Source organism: Vulpes vulpes, chromosome 5 (genome assembly GCF_048418805.1).
Source record: "Vulpes vulpes isolate BD-2025 chromosome 5, VulVul3, whole genome shotgun sequence".
Classification (NCBI taxonomy): domain Eukaryota; kingdom Metazoa; phylum Chordata; class Mammalia; order Carnivora; family Canidae; genus Vulpes; species Vulpes vulpes.
In genome coordinates this window covers 10606972-10629566 of record NC_132784.1, presented here as the reverse complement: position 1 = coordinate 10629566, position 22595 = coordinate 10606972, and the positions used below count along the sequence as shown (strand labels likewise).

Sequence of the window (22595 nt, the reverse complement as noted above, 5' to 3'; positions counted from 1 at the left end):
CAACAGGAGCACCGGGGCACCCAGGAGGCCAAGCAGGGGGCCCAGCCAATGATGTGGGTCACTCGGAGGCTGAGTGGGGCTAGCAGAGCAGCTCGATGCTTGTTATGGGCATTCCCCGAGGACAAAAAGGGCTTGCGTCTCTGCTCCTGGGTCAGGCTCTTTGCATCCCTCCATGGGTGGCATGGGCCACACTCCCCACCTTAGCTAGTTTGTGACAGGTCAGGCCTGCAGGGGCCTTGGCTCGTGGATGGCTCTGCTTCATCTCCCACTGTCCACTCAGGGCCAGCTTTTTTGTTTTCTCCTCTCTCCTTGCTTTCAGTCAGTATCTGTACTCACTCATTCGCTTGGTAAGTCAGTCAACAAACACACAATGAGTACTTGGTCTGTGCAAGCCCTGTGCCATGCATCGGGGAAGGGGAGGAAAGTTAACACAGTCTAGCAAATACATCTCTGTAGTGCAGTGCCGAGGTGCCAGGAGGGAGACAAGCAGGCTCCCTGTAGGGGTCAGGGTGGCCACCTAACCAGCGGAGCTGTGGGCATTCAGGAAATTGTTTTGGGAAGTGTCTATAAAGTAGGGTAGCTGGCAGAGTGAGGAAGAGGGAATGGTGCTGTAGCAGAGGGATCAGCATGTGCAAAGGCCTGGAGGCACAGAGAAACTGACACAATCGTAAAACCGTAAGCAATTTGGTTGAGCCATGGGGAAATGTTTGGGATGAAGGCATGGACGAGAGCCCAGTCAGGAGCTGGACCTCATCCTGGACCCACTGAAGAGCAATGGAACATTCCAAACACATCAGGCACTAATTCTCAAGATAAGTGCCCCTTACTTCTCAGTAGGAGCTGAAGTCCACCATCTCTCGCCCAGAGGCCTGGCATTCTAGGCCTTTCTCCTAGGGCTAATGAAAGGCCCATGCCCTGTCATTGGAATTGTAGGCATTCGTGTTGGGGACATGCAGGCAGAGGTCAGCTGCCAACACTGCAGCACCCAAGGCTGGCTGAGTTGGTGGCTCGTTTTCTGCCCTTCCAGACAGTTTCTAGGGTAGCAGGAGGGGCTCCGGGAAATCAAGAGGCTTAGGCTCAATGGTGCCCCCCAGTGAGCACTGTAAGACCAAGGTCTGCCTCTGGCAGTGGCTTTCACAGCTGGCAGAGGAAGGAAAGCCTGGGCTGGGGGTGAAAGTCATCCTGTCCCTGTCCCTGATGCAGAGGATGGGCAAATCGCTGAAAGCACATAGCAACATCCAGGCTGCTTGGTCCCCGCTGCCCACCACATCCTGATCTTCCTCCTGCCTCTGGCTGCTCCTGACGATGCCTGCTGGGCAGCTCGAGGCTGGCTCCTGGGCACTCTTCCCCCCTCACACTCTCACCTCCTGCAACCTCAACCCCTTTGTCACCTGTACAAAGGGGCTCCCCAGCCTGACCCCTCCTCTGCATGGCTGACACCTCCTGATCTGTGTCACTCTTCCCCCTGCACACCCGGTCTTCCTCTGCCCTATCTTCCTGTTGCTCAAGTGGAACACCTGGGAGCCATCCTGGAAGGGCCCTCTCCCACCTCGCCCCTGAGTCGAGTCTCCGCCACGTCTTGCCTGCACTGGCATTGAACCTGCTTACTTGTGTCTGCTCCTCTCCACCTCCACCTCCCCTCAGGAGCGGACCTTTCTCGTGTGGCCTCGCTCTTTCCCCTTTCTGCACACACCAACCTCATTTTCAAATGCCAGCCCCTGAATCCCATTATCTGAAGGCTTTCTCCAGCCACTGGAACCCACGTCCACCCAAGTAGGGCAGGCTGGGAGCACAGGGAATCAATGCTCCCTCCCTGTTCTGAATGCAAAAAAAAAAAAAAAATAGTGAATGAAAAGAATGCCATTGCTCACCGTGATAATGCCACGTTTAGGGGCTCCTTCCTTTCCCTCAGCGACCCATACTGGGCATTCCTGGGATAGCTGCCAAATTAGCTACTTGCGTTTGAACCCTCCTCCCTTCCTGCTTCCCGGGAACCCTGCTTGTCCAGAGGACCATTATCCATTGCCCAGACCACTAGCTTTCCAGGGGGGGGGGGGTCTGGGAACCTCCTCCTGTCCTTCTCCAACGCACCTTCCATGCTGCAGCAAAGGTGATCTTTGCATAAACAGAGGATCTCATAGCTCCCCTCTGAAGACTCTTCAGGGCTTTCCAGTGCTCCTAAGATCAGGCTAAAAATCCTCTATGTGGCCAGTGTGCTCCTGTGCATGGCCATGGCCCTGCTGCCTCTCCAGCCCATTTTGTGACAAGCTCGCTCTCCTCCCTAGGCTGCGTTCTGGCCACCTCGGCCTTCCTCCCACCACAGGTGTGCTCTCCACTGTTCCCCCAGCCCTGATTGCTCTTTCTCCTTTTTGCACAGGAAAGTTTACTCATCCCTAGTCTGGGCTCAAACATGGCTTCCTCAGAAAGCTTTCCCAGGGTTTGCAGGCCAGGTCAGAGTCCCTCACTTCATACTTACAGAGAGCCGAACATCACACTCTACTCATCTTGTTTCCATTTTACAATAATTTCTGATATTTGAGTAATGTCTCCCTCATCAGCTAGTCATAAGGGCTGTAGCAGAGACTGTCTACCTTGCTCACTGACAGAGCGTGATTTTGTTCAAGGTAGCCGCAGGCACAGCTAAAAATCAATCTTCAGCCTCATCTGCAGCCAGAGGTGGCCATGCAGTCCAGTTCTGGCAGATGAGGTATATAAGCAGAAGTCACTTAGAGAACTTGAGGACTTCCCAGTACGTCTCACCCTTTCTACTGGTGATCCTCTTCTTCCTGCCAGAGACAGGTACTCTCCCCCTCCTGCCTGGAGGTATGGCAGCCTTTTTATGACCATGAGGCAAACAGCACAAAAAGTCCAGTTCTGGACTTCCTATAATGTGCCAAAAAAGCCAACTCCTATTTGATGAAACTAGGCTACCAAGCTTCTACTACATGTGGAAAAATAGATCCCTCGGTGATTAGAGAGGAATCTGTGTTCCTTTTTCTCATCACTGTATCCTTTGTTCTCACCATTCCCACCTCATAACAGTAAGTGCTATATTTTGTAAATGAATGCTTGTAATTTCACACCACTCCATAAAAAAAATTGGGAATTGAGGCCCAGAGACACTAAGTAACTTGTCCAAGGTCACACAGCCTGTCTAACTTATTAACTTATTTTTATTTTATCTGTTTAGAGAGAGAGAGTGAGCAGGGAGAGGGGCACAAGGAGAGGGAGAGAATCTTAAACAGTTTTCACACTGAGCACGGAGCTGATGCGCGGCTTTATCTCATGATCCTGAGATCATGACCTGAGCTGAAATCAAGAGTCATATGTTTAACCAACTGAGCCACCCTGGTGCCCCCAGACTGTCTAATTTAAAAGTCTGGGTCTCTCTCCTCCTCTCTCATCCTCTTCCTCTTTCTTTTTAAAAATTGAGGTAAAATTCACAAAACAGAGATAGAGGCTGCCTCCTCTTCTAGCTCACAGCACATTCCACCATCATTGCCACCAGTAGTCAGGCACCATGTGAAGTGGGAAAGTTAGAGAGAGGAGGAGGAGGCAGAGGCGGAGGAGATGAGAGGAGTGAAAAAGCAGTGTGCACCAGGCAGAGCTTCTGGAGTGCCAGCTGAGATCCAGGGAGTATCTATGCTGCATGGTGCTGGAGCAGGGGAAGGAGCCCCCGACCCAGCCATGGTACACAGTGAGAAACTGGATAACCAACGGATCAAGAATTTCAAGAACAAAGGCCATGACTTGGAGGGAAGACTGTTGCAAAAGGATATGTATGCATGGCCTATACACCAGCAAACTGCATAGCCTAGATGAAATGGGTAAGTTCCTAGAAACACACAATCTACTGAGACAAACAAACAGAAAGTCTGAGCAGACCTCTAATTAGTAAAGAGATTGAGTCAATAATAATAATAAAAAACCTTTCGTTTCCCCAACAAAGAAAAGCCCAGAGGGCCCTGCTGGTGAATCCTGCCAAACCTTTAAAGAAGAATTAACATAAAAAAAAAATAAAACAAAATAAAATAAAATAAAAAAGAATTAATACTGGCCCTCCTCAAACATTTCTAAAAAAGGGGAAAAGGGGGTAAATCATTCTATGAGGTCAGTATTATCCTGCTACAAAAGCCAGACAAAGACATTACAAGAAAACTACAGACTAATATCCCCGATGAACATTATTGCAAAAAATTTTAGACAAAATACCGGGAAACTTAATTGAAGAGGATAATCCATTAATAGGACTATGTACCATGACCAAGTGGGATCTATCCCTGTAACACAGGAATGGCTCAACATATGAAAATCAGTCAATGTAATATACCACGTTCACAGAGTAAAGAACAAAAACCACATGATTATCTCAGTTGATGTAGAAAAAGCATACAACAAGGTTCACACCCTTTCATGATAAAAACTCTTAACAAACTAGGAAGACAAGGAAACTAACTCAACATAATAAAAGCCATATGTGAAAAGCCCACAGTGAATATCATACTCACTGGTGAAAGACTGAAAGCTTTTCCTGTAAGATCAAGAACAAGACAAGGATGCCTGCTATCATCAGGTGTATTCAGAGTAGTACTGGAAGTCCTTGTCATAGCAATTAGGCAAGAAAAGGAAATAAGAGGCATCCAAATTGGAAAGGAAGGAGTAAATTATCTCTGTTCACAGACAACATAATCTTATATGTAGAAAATCCTCAATATTCCACAAAAAACTATTGAACTAATACATGGACTCAGCAAAGTTGCAGGATAGATATAAAATTAACACACAAAGATCAGTTGTATTCCTGTACACTAATGAGGAACAACCTGGAAAGGAAATTAGGAAATGAATCAATCTACAGTAGCATAAAAAAATAAAACACTTAGGAATACCCAACCAACAAGGTTAAAGACTTGCATGCTGAAAATGACAAAATATTGCTAAAAGAAACTAAAGACACAAATAAATGGAAAGACACCCTGTGTTCACGGATCAGATCACTTGATATTTTTAAGATGTTGATACTATCCAACACAATCTATAGATTCAATGCAATCCCTATCAAAATCCCAATCTGCATTACTTGCAGATATAGAAAAATCCATCCTAAAATTCATATGGAATCTCAAGGGACCTGAAAATAGCCAAATCAACCTTGAAAGAACAAAGTTGGAAGTCTCACACTTTTTGACTTCAAAACTTACTACAAAGCTACAGTAATCAAAACAGCATGGCACTGGCAGAAAGACAGCTGTGCAGACCAATAGTATAGACGAGTGAACCCAAAAATAAACCCTCACGTATATAGTCAAATGATTTTTGAGAAGAGTGCCAAAACCATTGAATGGGAAGACATTTTTCAACAAAAGCTGTTGGAGAAACTGGATATCCACATGAGAAAGAATGAAGCTGGACACCATATACAAAAATTAACTCAAAATGGACCAAGAACCTAAATATAAGAGCTAATACTATAAGAATATTAAGATAAAACATACAGGAAGAGCTTTTTGAGATTCAATTTAGCAATGATTTATTAGATATGACTTCAAAAGCACAGACAACAAAAGTAAAAAATAGATGCATTGAACTATATCAAACTTAAAAACTTCTGTTCTTCAAAGGACACAACCAACAGAATGAAAAGGCAACCTATACAATAGGCAAGATTATCTACAAATCATAGAGTTGATAACAGGTTAAGACCCAGAATATATAAAGAACTCCTATGATACAACAGCAAAAAACCAAACAACCCTATTTTTAAATGGGCAAAGGACTTGAATAGACACTTCTCCAAAGAAGACATACAAATAACCAGCAAACACATGAAAAGATGCTCAACATCATTCATCATCATGAAAATGCAGATCAAAACAATGATACATCACCTCATACCCATTAGAATAACTACTATAAAAAATAAAGTAACAAATGTTGGTGAAGATATGGAGAAATTGGAACTCATGTGCACTGCTGGTGAGAATGTGAAATATTACAGCTACTATGAAAAAAAAACAGTATGCCAGATCCTGAAAAAATTAAAAATAGAATTACTATATAATCCCACAATTTCACTTCCAGTTATATATCTGAAAGAATTGAAAGCAGAAACTTGAAGAGATAGATACTTGCACACTCATGTTCATGGCAGCATTATTCACAAACAGATAAGAGGTGGAAATAACTCAAGTGTCCTTTCATGAATGAATGGATAAACAAAATGTGAAAGTTCTGCTCTATGCCACAACATTGATGAATTTTGAGGACATTATGCTAAGTGAAATAAGCCAATCACAAAAAGACAAACGCTGTATGATTCTGCTTACATGCGGTATCTAGAATTGTCAAATTCAAAAAAAAAAATTTTTTTTAAATAGAATTGTCAAATTCATAGAAACAGAGAGTAGAATGGTGGTTGCCAGGCAATGGGGTAAGGGAAAAAAAGGGAGCTGTTGGGTGTTTGTTTGTTTTTCAGGAGGTTCCACAACCCTGAGATCAAGAGTTGGACGTTTAACCAACTGAGCCACCCAGGCACCCCAAGGAAGTTGTTTTAATGATATAGAGTTTCAGTTTCTCAAGATGAAAAGAGTGTTGGAGACCGAGTGCCCAACAAGGTGAATGTACTTAACACTACTGCACTGTACATTGAGAATGGCTAAGATGGTAAATTTTACGTTATGCAATTTTTCCTAAAATTAAAATTTTTTAAATTTATAAATGATTAAGATAGTACATTTTATGTTACATGCATTTTATCAAATTAAATTGAAAAAAAAAAAAAACCCTGACAACAGCAAATGCTGGTGAAGACTGTGGAGCAACAAGAACTCTCATTCACTGCTTGTGGAATGCAAAATTACACGCCCACTTTGGATGACTGTTTGGTAGCTTCTCACAAAACTGAACATACTCTTACCATGTATATGATCCAGCAATCAAGCTCTTTGGTATTTTACCCAAATGAGTTGAAAACCTATGTCCACACATAGCAGCTTTATTTATAATTATCAAAATGTGGAAGCAACTAAGATGTCCTTCAGTAGGTGAATGGGTAAACTGTGGTGAATCCAGACAATGGGATATTATTTTGCTCTATGAAGAATGTGCTATCAAGCTATCAAGGAGAAAACCTTAAATACATATCAATGTGAAGGAAGCCAATCTGAAAAGACTACATATGAGGTTCCAGAAAAGGCAAAACTATGGAGACAGTAACATCAGTGGTTGCCAAGGATTAGGGAAAGAGAGAGGGATGAATAGGTAGAGGACAGAGGATTTTTAGGGCACAGAAACTACTCTGTACGATACTATAATGGTGAACACATGTCCTTATACATTTGTCAAACCCCAGAGAATGTATACCAAGAGTGAACCCTAATATGAACTCTGGACTTTGAGTAGTAATGTTGTATCAATGCAGGTTCATCGATTATAACAAGTGTATCGCTCTGTTATAGGATGTTCTTGGGGGGGGGGAGATTATGCTTGGGTGGGGAGCAGAGAGTATATAGGAACCCAGCACTTTCTGCTCAATTTTGCAGTAAATTGCTGTAAAAAAAAAAAGAGTCTATTTAAAAATTCATATAACATACAATTAACCATTATCCATTCTAAAGTGTACAATTCAGTGGAATTTAGTAGTTACAGCATCATGCATTCATCTCCTCTATCTGGAGCTAAGATATTCTCACCAGCACCAAAAGGGAACCGCTAAGCAGTTACTTCCCATCCCCCCTCCCCTAGCCCCTGCAGTTACCGATCTAATTTCTCTCTGTATGGAGTTGCAAGATCTGGACATTTTATATACATGGAATCGTACGACACATGGCCTTTTGTAACTGGCTTTCTTCACTTACCATCTATGTCGTAGCATGTACCAGTATTTCATTTCTTTTTAAGACTGAATAATGTTCCATTGTGTGTATAGACCACATTTCCTTACTCATGCAACAGATGATGGACACTTGGGCTGTTTCTGCCCCTTGCTACTGAGACTAGTGAATATGTGTGTACAAGTTTTTGTTTGAATACCTGTAATGGATTCTTTTCTTAATGCTACATGCTTCCTAATCCTTAAATGAGGGGAAGTTAAAAAAATAGAATAGGAATAAGATTAACATTTAAATGTCAAATTAATGGTATTTTAAAATGAATAATAGTAACACTTAAAATAATGACATTTAAGAATCACCACTATTTATTTTTTTTTTCGGTATTTATTTATTTATTTATTTACTTGAGAGAAAGAGAGCCCGTGCATGGACAAGGGGAGGGGCAGAGAGAGAAGCAGACTCTCCTCTGAGCAGGGAACTCTAGACGGGGCTTGATCCCAGGCCCCTGGGTTCATGGCCTGAGGTGAAGGAAATGCTTAACTAACTGGTCCACCCGGGTGCCCTGAGAATCATAGTATTGAACATACTTTATCTTATTTATCACTATAGTCCCAAAGTAGACATTATCATCTCCATTATGTAGATCAAGAAACTGAGGCTCAGCGGGTTAGAGAACTTGTTCATGGTTACACAGCCAGTGAGTGTAAGCCAACATTGGACCCCTGGTTCTTCTGACCCCTTGCTGCCTTTCTGGCTACCTCACTCATCAAACTGGCAGAGGAGGCGAGAGAATGGATAAGAAGTACACTGCCTTGACTAGTCATTCTCACCAAACTCTTACCTTGGTGAAGTCATCATGCACAAGTTGGTGGTTTGAAAACACAGACTTGTATCCAGAAGCCCAGAGAAACAGTGAGTGGTGATGATCTGACTTCTTGAGCAGTGTGTCAACTCCTCCCTGGGATCACTCCAGACCCTCCCCACACCCACCCTTGATTATCTGAATGAATACAGCTAGTCCAGCACCTTACATCCTCAACTGGCCCAGCCTGCCTTACCCCAGGGGGACTGGACACAATCCACATCCATGAGTGGACTAAAGTAGGCCACGTACCTGGGGCTGGTTGCTCCATGCCCAGGTCTCCTGGTTTCTCTTTGGAGAGTTCCTGGAGGCACTGGTCCCGTTCTTCCCGCAGCACCTGCAGCACATCACACAGTCTGGGGAGGGCGCCCACCTGCAAGTCCAAAACCCAGAATGCTCATGTTGGCCACTAACTCCAGTGTATCACAAAAAGACTTTCTGTGAGCAAGAGTGGGACTAGACAGTGGGGATTCAAAATAAGGAGGGGAAAATCCACGCCACCAAGGAGCTCCTCACAGAGAGGTGGAGGCAGCCACTCCTGGGAGAGAATTCAGGACACAGCTGGGACAGCCAGGACACTCAATCTGTAGCTTGTCCACTGCAAATCATGCTCTTAAGTTTACCAAGACTCCCGAGACCACTGAGTTACTTGCTTTCTGGACATCTCACCATTATTAGTCAGTAGGACTTCATTTATTCCAACAGTGTTTATTTCCCAGGTTTGGCAAGCTTAGTTTTGGTTCAAAGGTCTTTGAAACCTATACTTAACTATCTCCCAGTTCCTCAGAAGAGAGCACATGTTCACCCCATGCAAAGAGCAACTGAGGAAAGAGCTAGACAGGAAGAATTAGCATATAGTCCTGACTTCCTAGCTCTTCCTAGAGTAGATTTCCAGAGCACGGCTCCCTTCTTTTATTTGTGCCTGACACTTGATAAATATGTGAGTAAATGAGTGAACGAATGAGTAAATGAATGAACTGAAAAGATAAATGAATTGGATTTCTTCTTTACCTTTTACAGAGTAATGAATTTTAATATTCGAGTCTTTTCACATATAATACCTTATTTAATCCCAAAATAACCCTGTAAAGAGACACAGAAAAGGAAACTGATGCCCATAGTGGTTTGGGCCTGAGACCAAGGTCTGACACCCAGGATTCCTGATTTCAGAGACCAGCCTTCCAAGAGGTCAAGGGCTAGGTTTCATACCCTCTTGTCAATCCTGTACTACTGTGTTGTAGATGAAAATGTCAACATAATGGAGAGGGGGAGAAGTCCCTGGGGACAAAGCCATGCTCCAAAATGGCCCAAATAAACAAAAGCTCTGGGCCAGAGAAGGGCAGCTAAGGTAGTACTGTATTCAAATGATTGCAAACCAAACATAAATTATCTGGTTATCTCTTATTTTGGATCCTCCACATCTTATGACCCTTCGCTATTGCAGTCAGGAAGTATCTATCCACAGGGTGCCTGGGTGGCTCAGTCAGTTAAACATGCAACTCTTAATTTCAGCTCAGGTCATGATCTCAGGGTTGTGAGATCAAGCCCTTTGTAGGGTTCCATGCGGTAAGCATGGAGTTTGCATGAGATTCTCTCTCTCTCCCTCTGCCCCTACTCCCACCCCCAATCTCTCTCCCTCTCTCTCTCTCTCTCTCTTAAAATAAAAAGGAATATATTAGCTGTCAGCAACTGCTCTTCTCCAACTACTCCCCAATACCAAGCAACTGGGCCCATGATCCCCATGAAACACACACATCACATCCCCTGGCCCAGAGCCTGTGATCAGCCACAACAGAGCTGCTGCAGGAATGCCTGTGCCTGTCCAGCATTAAAATCATGCTATGGTTGGGCAGCCCCAGTGGCCCAGTGGTTTAGTCTCGCCTTCAGCCCAGGGCATGATCCTGAAATCCCGGGATCGAGTCCCACGTCAGGCTCCCTGCATGGAGCCTGCTTCTCCCTCTGCCTGTGTCTCTGCCTGTCTCTCTCTCTCTCTCTCTCTCTCTCTATCTCTATCTGTGTGTGTGTGTGTGTGTCTCATAAATAAATAAATAAAATCTTTTTTAAAAAATCATGCTATAAAAAAAAATCACGCTATGGTCATTCTTTCCCCATTCATCTCCCCTGAATTTCCATCTCATACCTGGCAATATAGCAAAACGACTTCATCACATTGCTTGTGATGACTCTTATATTTAGATTCTCAAAATGAAACAAGCTTCTCTAAGAATGTAGTCACTGTTGGGAGAACAGGCATGCAGCCTCACATACTTATGCCTTTATCCTCTCATGGGGTTCCCTCCCAGTCCTTGCTGAAGCCCATCAACACCAGCACCCCCTAGCTTTTCAGCAGAGCCAGTAGAAGAGCTTGAGTGGAAAAATCCACCTGCAGGTTGGCAAGCTGCCTTTAGTTCACCAAAGATCTCAAGTAGACACACATTCTGTTCAGTGCTACCTTGAGACTAACATCACTCTTAAAAGGTGAGAAACTGCTGGAAGTAGTGCAAACAGGTACAATCTTTTAAGCGATGTCATCATGCATTAAATGTCACCAAAATGTTCATACCTTTTGGCCAACTGACTTTACTTCTAGTAATCTATGTGGAAAAAGCTTTATATGGAAGGATTCTGTTACAGCTTTACGTCTTATAGCAACAAAGAGATGGACTTCAGGAAGATATAGTACACAAAGCTTTTCCCTATTACTCCTGTTAAGTACAACAAGAAACTCTGGACATTATTTACAAAGCAAGGTTAGGAAGATTCTGGAAGGTGGAGAGAAGGCAAAGTAGCTGAAGACCTCATGACCCAAGGAAGCCGTAATGTCTCTGAAGTTTCTTTTCACTTCCTAGATCCCATTACCAGAGCTGAAGAAGTCAGCAGTAAGGAAATGTAGCCATATGCAGACAAAAAAAGCCTGCTCTCTCTCGCCAAGGACCGGGAAAGAGGAAGTATAGCAAGGCAGAAAATGTATAGACAACAACTGCCCTACTCCAGCCAAAAACCACAGAAAAAACTGTGGTAAGCTGGGGAACTAGGACTTCTGCCTTCCCCAGGCTGTGACATATGGCCTCAGCCTCCCTGCCAGGGTGGTGACAGAGATGGCCAAGTAGGGAGCTGGTGCTTTCTCCCTGCTATGTGCTAACAGAGGTCCCCCCAGCCTATGATGTCTTTGGAGACGGGACTTCCATCCCAATCCAGAAGTAATGAGGTGCTCCTCCATCTCGCCACTGGGGTGGTGTCATAGGTACTTAAGAAAAAGAGTTAACCTAGAATCCTATACTCAGGAGAAGACATCTCTGGAAATGAAAGGGAAATCAGGACACTCTCAGATAATAAAGACTGAAGGAACTCGTTGCCAGCCTCCTACCCTAAAGGAATGGCTAAAAAATGGTTCTCTACACATGGAGGGAGCCTAATGGACACTCACAACTTTCACCAGCACCAGTGATGATGAGATCTCACTCACTGCAATGTTATAAGACCAGATAGGGAGCTGATACTCCCACCTTCCACTCATCAGTAAGGGGAGAAACTCTCTCCTTTGCTATTGTCAAAAAAGGCAGAGTGGGGAAGCTGGACTTCTACTTGGACCTGGCAGAAATGAGGCAGCACCCATCCCCTTCTCCCATCAGGAAAAGCCAACTAAGAGAGATTTAAGTAAGATGCAGTCTTACAGCAATACAAAATGTCTCACTTTCAATAAAAGATCACTCATCGTGTTAAGAACCAGGAAGACATCAAAATGAATGAGACAAGATGATTAATTGATGCCTACACTGAGGTGGAGATATCTAGACCTATTTGACAAAGACCTTTATTTAAAGTATCCATCATAAAAATGCTTCAATGAGCAATTATAAGTACACTCAAAACAAATGTAGGGATATAAACCTCGGCAATAAGAGGAAGTCTCAGCAAAGAAATAGAAGATACAAAGAAATCAAATGTAAATGCTAGAACTGAAAAAGACAATAACTGAAGGAAAAAGCTCAGTGGAAGGTTCAACAGGAGAATGGTGGTGGCATGGGGAGGGACAGAAGAAAGAGTCACTGAGCCAGAAGACAGGACAGTAGAAATCACTCTATCTGTACAACACAGAGAAAAAATAAACTGAAAATAATATTGAACAGACTTTGGGGCATGTGACTGGCTCAGCTGGTAGAGCATGTGACTCTTGCTTTCAGGGTTGTGAGTTCAAGCCCCTCGTTGGAGCTTAAAATATTTTTTTCATTAAAAAAATTAAAAGTAGGGAGGCCTGGGTGGCTTAGCGGTTGAGTGCCTGCCTTTGGCCCAGGGCATGATCCTGGAGTCCCAAGGATCCAAAAAATGAGCAGACTTTCAGGGTTACATGTGACAACAGAAGCACAATCCATAAAAGGAAAACTAGGTAAACTGGACTTCATAAAAATTTTTAAAAGTTTTGCTTCATGAAAAACCATATTAAGTGGATGAAAAGACAAGTTGCAGACTGGGAGAAAATATTTGCAGTCACATATTCAAGAAACGTCTGGTATCTAGAATTTATAAAGAACATTCAAAACTCGCCAGTAAACAAACAAAAAATTTAGTTAGAACCATAGGTAAAATACAAGAAAAGACATTTCACAGAAGATATGCAGAAGCAAATAAGCATGTGAAATGGTTCTCAAAATCATTAGCTATTAAGTGAATGCAAATTGAAACCCCAATGTGTTTTCACTATACTCCCATCATAATAGTTAAAATTAAAAAGAATAGTAACAACAGGTGTTGGCGAGGTTGTGTAGAAACTAGAATACTCATACATTGCGACTTGGAATGTAATTTGATATAGCCACTCTGGAAAACAGATTGGCAGTGTTTTTACAAAAGCTAAATACACAACTATTATATGATCCAGCAATTGCACTCCTAGGCCTTTATCCCACAGAAATGAAAACTTCTATTTATGCAAAAACCTATATGTGAATATTTATAGCAGCTTTATTCATAACAGCCCTAGACTCAAATATTCCAGGTGTCTTCCAATGGGTGGATGATTAAATAGACTATGGTGCATCCATACTACAAAACTCCACTCAGCAATAAAAAGGAACAAATTATTGATACATAGGCCAACCTAGATAAATCTCCAGAGAAGTATGCTGAATGAAAAAAAGTCAATCCCAAAAGGTTACATATTATATGATTCTATCCATATAGCTCTTGAAATGACAAAATTATAGAAATAGAGAGCAGATTAGTGGTTGTCAGGAATTAAGGAAGGGGTAGGAGTGGGAGGGAAGTGGTTGTGACTGTAACAGGGCACTGTGATCCTTGGGGTGGTAGAAATGTTCTGTATCTTCACTGTGTCAATGTCAATGCTGGAATTGTAATACTGTACTACCTATAGTTTTGCAAGATTTTATCACTGGGAGAAGCTGGCAAGAGGCTATGGGCTTTCTGTATTCTTTCATACAGTCTACGATGATCTCAAAGTTTAAATATTAAAAAGAGACAATTTAAACATCTGAGGGAACACTCAGCTAACACTCAACATAATATATAATATTATAATCTTGAAATTGGGGGCGCCTGGGTGGCTCAACTGATTAGACATCTGCCTTCGGTTCAGGTCATGATCTCAGAGTCCTGGATCAAGTCCCATGTCGGGTTCCCTGCTCAGCAGGCAGTCTGCTTCTCCCTCTGCCCCTCACTCTGTTCATGCTCTCTCTCTCTCTCAAATAAATAATGAAATATATTTTTTAAAATCTTGAAATTACATTCAACATGATAGTTTCAGCCATTACCTGTGATAATTCAGAAGACTATTCAGCAGTACAGATTGTTAATGGTAACACCATGATATTAAATGAGAAGAGCATGACACAAAGTTGTATACACTGTATGATTGTAAGGATGTAGAATGTACCATATTTTCAGAAGAAAATCTGGAAGAGAATACATGGAAGTATTATGAAAATTATATGAAACTTTAAAAATATTATGTAAATATATAGGGGAAGGTAAATACTTCATTCCATGTCTCTGTTCCCATTCCAACTGCAGTTATAACCTCTCTGGCAGAGATTACCCTTTGTTTCTATAATTATTCTTCCCTTCCTCTACTACAATCAGAATTTAACTGGGCATATATGGTTGACCATCTGGAGACTAGAATTTTCCATCTCCCTGCAACTAACGTGTGCCCACGTGACTTGGTTCTAGCAATGGATTAGAGCAAAACACACATGTGCAAGTGGTATCTTATGCCCTTAAAAGGAAAGAAACATGCTTCCCTCTTTCATGTGTGGATATAGTGATGTGCCATATTCAATTATGGGGATGAGGGCAACATTTCAGGCTTGATTATGCTGCCAGATTCAGAGGACAAAATCCATCCTGGACTGTACTTGCGAGCTTCCACATTCTGTAGTATCCTTTGGGTATTAATATAGACAATGTAACTCATAACAGACTTAGGAGTTTTACTGCCAAGGACAGGGAAAGAGGAATTATCGTAATTAGAATTATTGGTCTCAATTTCCGATAGGAGTTTATACAAATGACTTCATGGTGGGTGGAGTATATTTTCTCACTTGGGCTTGGCCATGTGACTGATCACTGGGCTATTAGGTAGATCCGATATGAAAAGAAGCTTGAAATATGTTTGCACAGCTGTGCTTGCTCTCTTGCATTTCTGCCACCTGGGGTATCCTGCTGGTCTTGGAAGAATGAATAACACACACAGCAGACTTGAACCTAACCCAGGGGCTGGAGCCAAGCCAGCTGAGCATGGCCTGGATCAATTAAACCCCAGCTCACTTACAAACAAAGAGAGAAATAAACACTTACTGCTGTATACCACGGAGATTTTTTTGTGATTGTTATACAGCATAACTGACTGACACAGGGTAGGGAAGAGATTCTAGGGCAGTACCAATGTGTGTAATTTAGGGAGTGAAGTTTCCCCCAAGAGGTGGCAATTTGCACTGTGGGATTCAAGAAAGGGGTCCTCCCACAGAGAGGACTCTTGAGAAAAAGATGGAGCAAGGTTAGAAATGAGAGAACCCCTGTACTGGGACTGTCCCTCCAAGACAATGTCAACTTCTTTGGTGCTTTTCCCTTGGACTACAGAAAAAATAGAAGATAGTAACCTTTTCTTCTTATCCTATAATTTCTTTTTTTAAAAAAATCTTGTAAGATATACATAACATAAAATTTAGGGCTTTAACTATGTTTAAGTGTACAATTCAGTGGCATTAAGTACACTCACAATGTTGTGCAACAATCATTACCAGAACTTTTTCATTTCCAGAACTTTTTCAGCATCACAACAGAAACCTTGTACCCATTAAGCAATAATTACCCATTTCCCTCCTTCCACATCCTCTAATGACTTCTAGTCTAGTTTCTGACTCTACAAATTTGGCCTTTGTAGGTATAAATGGAATCACACTACATTTGTTCTATATCTGGCTTATTTCACTTAGGGTGTTTTTAAGGCACATCCACCTTGTAGCATCTAGCACAATTTCATTCCTTTGTAAGGCTGAATAATATTCCATTGTGCATATACACCACGTTTTGTTCTTTTATTCTTCTGTTGATGGACACCTGGGTTGCTTCCACCTCTTGGCTATTGTAAATAATGCTGCTATGAACATGGGTGTGCAAATATCTGAGTACCTGCTTTGGATTCTTTTGGGTGTATACCCAGATACAGAATTGCTGAATCATATGGCAATTCTGTTTACTTTTTTAGGAACCACCAAATGGTTTTCCACAACAGCTGCACAGTTTTACATTCTCACTAGCAATGCACAGAGGTTCCATTTTCTCGACTTCCTCATCAACTTTTGTTATTTTTTATTTTACTGTATATTTTTTAAAATATTTTATTTATTTATTAATTTATTTAAGAGAGAGAGAGGAGGTGCAGAGGGAGGGGAAAGAATCTCAAGCAGATTCTTTGCTGAATGTGGAGCCCAACAAGAGGCTCGATCTCATGATCCTGAGATCATGACTTAAGCCAAAATCAAGAGTCAGAGGCTTAACCAACTGAGCCACCCAGGTACCCCTATTTTACTTTATATATATATATTTAAGTAGACTCTACACCAAATGTGAGGCTCAAACTCAGGACCCTGAAATCAAGAGTCACACACTCTACCAACTGAGTCAGCCAGGAGCCCCTATTTTTGTATTCTGCTTTAATAGCAGCCATTCTTGATGGATGTGAAGTGGTTCATTCCACATTTTTACCCTTAGTCCTTCCATTAAAATTTAATAAACCAAAATAATTTTGTATTGTGGTGGCATTCCAACTAAAGACAGCAGAAGCATTCTGCTGAAAGTACTGAGCCTGTGGATCTAGATGGTGACCAGCAGGGAAGAAAAGGGGCCCTTAAGGTTGTTGGGAGTGGCTGAGAGGAGTATGGTCAATGGAGCAACCATGTGGTAGAAGCATCGGAAGGAAAATAAGTGGGAAACAAGCCCCCTTATTAGCTAAATTAACCTAGATAAGGGGAGGAGAAGCTACATGTATATTTATATTTATATATAATTATTAAATATAATTTTACTTAAAATTCACAGAAGAGGGGCATCTAGGTTGCCCAGTCGGTTAAAGCCTCCAATTCTTGGCTTTGGTTCAGGTCATGATCTCAGGGTCATGAGATCGAGCCCAAATTTGGGCTCCATGCTCTATATGGAGTCTGCTTAAGACTCTCTCTCCCTCTCCTTCTGCTCCTCCTTGCCATCCTCTCTCTCTCTAAAATAAATAAAATCTTTAAAAATAAATATATAAATAAAGTTCACAGGAGAAACAGATGAAAATGAAAGAACTTCTAAAACTGTCCTCAAAACAAGAATTATTAGTCCTTAAAAAGTACCTTTAAACAGTTTTTAAAAATTGAATTTGTATATGTATGTGGATTTTTTTTCTCTTTTACCTGTACTAGTGCCAAGGGGTTTGCCACCAAAAGTAGCAGTTCCCTTCCCTAATCTTTACCTGCTCTTCAGAGGCAACTATTTCAATTCTTTTTAGCTGTTCATTTTTGGTTTTATCTCCATATTTTTTCAAGGATTTTTAAAGTCTCTCTACACCCAATGCGGAGCTCAAACTCATGACCCCAAGATCAAGAGTCACATGCTTCTCTGATTGAGCCAGCCAGGCCCCCTTCCATATTTAAAAATTATATTCTTCTACTGCTAATTCTTAGATTATTAATTTGAAACACTATTCCAAACTCTGTTATGGAAGATAAAGATTTAGATGTTTTTAAACCTCCCTATATATACTTCTGTCCCTCGTATATTATATATACTTCTCTTGACTTAATTTTTTGTTAAATAAATGGTCTATATTTATAGTCTTGTTTTGACTATGAAATATCATTCATTGCTAAGTCTAGCCATGTAAAATGATTATGTCTCTTCTTGTACATTTTGTTTTTCCTGAGGTCAATAATTACTTTGTTTTTTTTCATTTGATTAGTGTTCTGTGTACATATGGTTAATTTTTCTAAGTGCTCCAACAGCTCTGTGAGACATCCATCAACAGTTGTATTTGTTTAACCTCTGGAGACCTCTCTGCTGGTCCTTGTTCCTCTTGCTCTAATGTGGGCCTGATTCCTAGCTGTGGTTTTGGGTACCCTCTCTTCAGCTCTTCTGACTAGACTTTGATTTCATAGATCTGACGTCTTTTTTCTTGCTTCACTTCCTTGTTCTGTAGCACATTCTCTAGCCGCTTCTTGTGAAAGTGTATGTAGGAGGTAAACTTCAAAATCTTTGCAGAAGTGAAAAGGCTTTTATGAATTTGATGAATTATCAAGTTAATCATTCAGGCAGAGAATTCTGGGTTGAAAATAAGTTTCCTTCCCAATTTTGAAGGCCTTTCTCCTCTCTTTCTGGATCAATAAGAAATCCAGTTGTACTTCCAAACCTTTCGCATGTGACTTGTTTTCTCTGTAGAAATATTTAGAATTTTTCTTGTTTTTAGTTGCTTTTAAATTCCTAGAGGAAACGTTTCTTTTTTTATTCATTGGTTAGATACTCAGGGGACACTTCTATTTGAAGACTTATGTTCTTCAAGTCTGGGAATTTTTTAAATGCTATGTGATTTATTTTATTATTTCCTACCTTCATCTTCTCTATTCTGTCTTCCTAAAATTCATATTATTTGATTAATGGACAACTCAGATGGACTCTCTAGTCTTTCACCTTTCTCTACTCTTCCACCATTGTGTCAGATGCTCTTCTTTCTGAGGCATTTCCTTGACATCATCTATTGAGCATCCTAATAAATGCTTTGTCATCATACACTTAATTTCCAGGCAGGCTGTCTAAGTCTCTGGTGACTCCTTTTCTTCAGCACCCTCTTTCCCATACTCCTCCTTCTTATACCTGGCAACTTTTCTGTTTTAAAAATTGATTGATTGATTGATTGATTGATTGATGGGAGAAAGAGACAGACCAAGAGAGAGAATGAGCAGGATAGGGAGAGAGAGGGAGAGAGAATCCTCAAGCAGACACGGAGTGCAAAGCCTCGCATGGGGCTGAATCCCAGGACCCTGAGATCATGACCTGAGCTGAAATCAAGAGTTAGATGCTTAACCAACTGAGCTACCAGGCACCCTTAGATCTTTTTAAAGAAATTTTTTTAGGGCAGCCCGGGTGGCTCAGCGGTTTAGTGCCACCTTCAGTCCAGGGCCTAATCCTGGAGCCCTGGGATCAGGTCCCATGTCGGGTCCCACATCAGGCTCCCCATAAGGAGCCTGCTTCTCCCTCTGCTTGTCTCTGCCTCTCTCTCTCTCTCTCTCTGTCTCTCATGAATAAATAAGTAAAATCTTTAAAAAAAAAATAAAGAACTGTTTTTTAGGAAATTAATTGTAGTCATGTGACCTTTTTCTCCTCTCTGCATGGTGGATATATCCTCCTTCTTTTCTCCTGTTCATCGCTTTCACATTGGAGGCCTTCCTCAATTATATATATATATATATATATATATATATATATATATATATATATATACACACACACACATACGTGTATATTATTACATATACATATATATGCATGTATGTTATTAGAAGTATGGTTGACACACACTGTTACATTAGTTTCTGGTACACAACATGATTCTACAGATCTATACATTATTGTTGCACTCACAAGTGTAGCTAGAGTAACTCCCATGTGTCCCCACAGAACACTATGGCAATACCATTGGCTATAGTCACTGTGCTGTGTACTATGACATAGTTAAGCTTGAAGCACTCACTAATGGGGTCCTTGGAACCACTGTGGGTCTGAACAGTTTGTGGCTTTTGCTATAAAATAAATAATCAGGATCCCCAAGACAGGATCTATGTTTCTCCTCCATGCTTGGAGCCCTTCTAGGGCACTGCAGGCCCATCAGACCATTTGTCATCAATCCCACTCTACCTGGTGCAAGCACATAGGTTGGTATTTTCCCACGCTGCTACCACTACTTCATTCATTTTCCGTCTCCAAAGATTTCTTGAAACCTCTGCTTCATTGTTGTCTCATCTCGTTCCCTTTGATTTTTGGGTTTATACCTTTGTGATTCCTCTACTATCATTTTAAGGACACTACCAGGGGCAGAGTAGATAAACACCTGTGATTAATCTGCCATTTGAAACTGGATGTCCTAATGCAATATTATAATATAATAGAAATATAGATTTGGTGTTCATCTCTGGTTCTTGGCATCATGTGCCTAAAATCCTTGTAACTTCCTGAGCATCAAGGGTGAGAGAAGCATCTTAATATTGGGTCTTACTTGTCAGTTCCTAATAATACAAGAGTTTCTAAGACCCTTGGAATCTCCGAAGTGATGGGAAGTTTTTTTAATTTTTATTTATTTATGATAGTCACACAGAGAGAGAGAGAGAGAAGCAGAGACATAGGCAGAGGAAGAAGCAGGTTCCATGCGCCGGGAGCCCGACGTGGGACTCGATCCCGGGTCTCCAGGATCGCGCCCTGGGCCAAAGGCAGGCGCTAAACCGCTGCACCACCCAGGGTTCCCCCGTAAATACTCTAAACAAGAGAGTTTGGAGAGCTTCCAGGTTGGTGAGGACATGGAGGTGCTGGGAGCTCCACGTGTCCCCTTACTCACCCTCTGCATCTCTTCCACTCAGCTGTCTGAATTGTATCCTTTATAATAAACCAGTAATGGCAAGTAAAGTACTTTCCTGAGTTCTGTGAATGCTTCTGGCAAATGATCAAATCAAAGGAGGAGGTCATGGGAACCTCCAGTATACAGTCAATCAGCCAGAAGTACGGGCCCTGACTTGGGATTGGCATCTAAAGTAGGAGCAGTCTTGTGGACTATGTCCTTAACCCATAGTCTGTGGATCTGTGCTGATTCCAGATGGTTAGAGTCAGAACTGAATTAAATTTTAGAATAGTCAGCTGGTGCTGGGCCAGTTGGAGAATTGGTTGTCAATGTGAGGAAAAACCCTATATATTTAGCATCATAAGCAAAATATTTTGAACAGAAAAATCCCAGAATAGTTGGTACCAAGAATGGGATGCTAGTTGGTATTTTAAAAAGGCACTTCCAACCTAAGTACACTTAAATATATGTATTCCTCATAAATTCACTAAAGGATTGTCAGAAAAAAATTTACTAAATGGTACTTTTCTTTATTATTTTAATTAGCCAAAGAGAAACATTACATTACTTTCCTCTTCATTTTCAGACTTTGAGTCCAGGCCACTTTTACATCTGGAGTTTTAAAAATATTGCTGCAATCATGTCAAACTTTTTTAATACTTGCACCGTGAAAGTTTTCATGTAACTTTTGTCTTTCGCTGGAAATTTAAATTCACTTTCTTTTTTCTTGTTGATCACAAAATCTGTAGTCCTTCACTTTATCAACTGCATAGCATAGTTACATTCTAAGTTTCTAAATAGAGCAGCTCTGCCAACAAGCCTCTCTGGAACTGACTTCAAGGAGTCCTTTGACTTTCTGGACTAAATCCTCTGTGTTTCAGAACTGTGGAACTGATCTGCCCATTGCCATCCTGGATAAATTCCACTTTTTTGCATCCTATATTTTATTTTATTTTAATTTTTTTTCTAAGTCAGCTCCATGCCCAACATGGGTCTTAAACTCACAACCCTGAGATCAAGAGTCATATGCTCTACCAACTGAGCCAGCCAAGTGCCCCTGTGTCCTATATTTTAGATGCAGTTTTGGTTTTGCTGGGCATAACCCACAGTAATTTTTTTTAAAGAAAGGCACTTAAGTAGTATCCTTTTTAAGACTGAGTATCTAGTAGTGTCTCTGTACAAGTATCACTCTTCGATACTCCAGCATTGACCTCAGCATCTAGTCACGGCTGGTCTACTACCATGTACAAGTTCATACCTGTTGCTTTGTGACTGTCTGATTAGCTTCCACTGTCCCCTTCTTTGGGGGGTTTTCTCAGATGGTGGGCATATTTTGAGGTATCTGTTCAACCTGTTACCCAACAACCCTTCCCTGGGAAGACCCTTTCACCCTGAGGTATGCCATGAGGTCCCATTGCAATGATCAGACCTTTGGAGAAAACCTAACCCATTTTGGGACAATGTGCTTTCCTCTCTTGGATATGTGGTATTAGAAGGAGGAATAAGGTCAATCTCTCCCATTTCTTTTTTTTTTTTTTTAATTTTTTTTTATATTTTATTTTTTTATTCATTTATGATAGTCAGAGAGAGAGAGAGAGAGGGGCAGAGACACAGGCAGAGGGAGAAGCAGGCTCCATGCACCGGGAGCCCGACGTGGGATTTGATCCCGGGTCTCCAGGATCACGCCCTGGGCCAAAGGCAGGCGCCAAACCACTGCGCCACCCAGGGATCCCATTCTCTCCCATTTCTAAAGCATGTAATCTTGGAAAGCTAGGGGGCAGCCACATTCTAGCCTTCAGAA

The 22595-nt window shown here is 41.6% G+C and overlaps 1 protein-coding gene across 3 annotated transcripts in view; it reads right to left on the bottom strand.

The window, feature by feature from the left end:
* Nucleotides 1–22595, bottom strand: part of SCTR (secretin receptor) — a 72561-nt gene that overhangs the window by 42647 nt on the left and 7319 nt on the right. For all 3 annotated transcript variants that reach the window (XM_026017745.2, XM_072757561.1, XM_026017746.2), the window contains exon 2: nucleotides 8947–9067. In XM_026017745.2, coding sequence (XP_025873530.1) covers nucleotides 8947–9067 — 121 coding nt within the window. The remainder of the gene's footprint in view (nucleotides 1–8946; nucleotides 9068–22595) is intronic.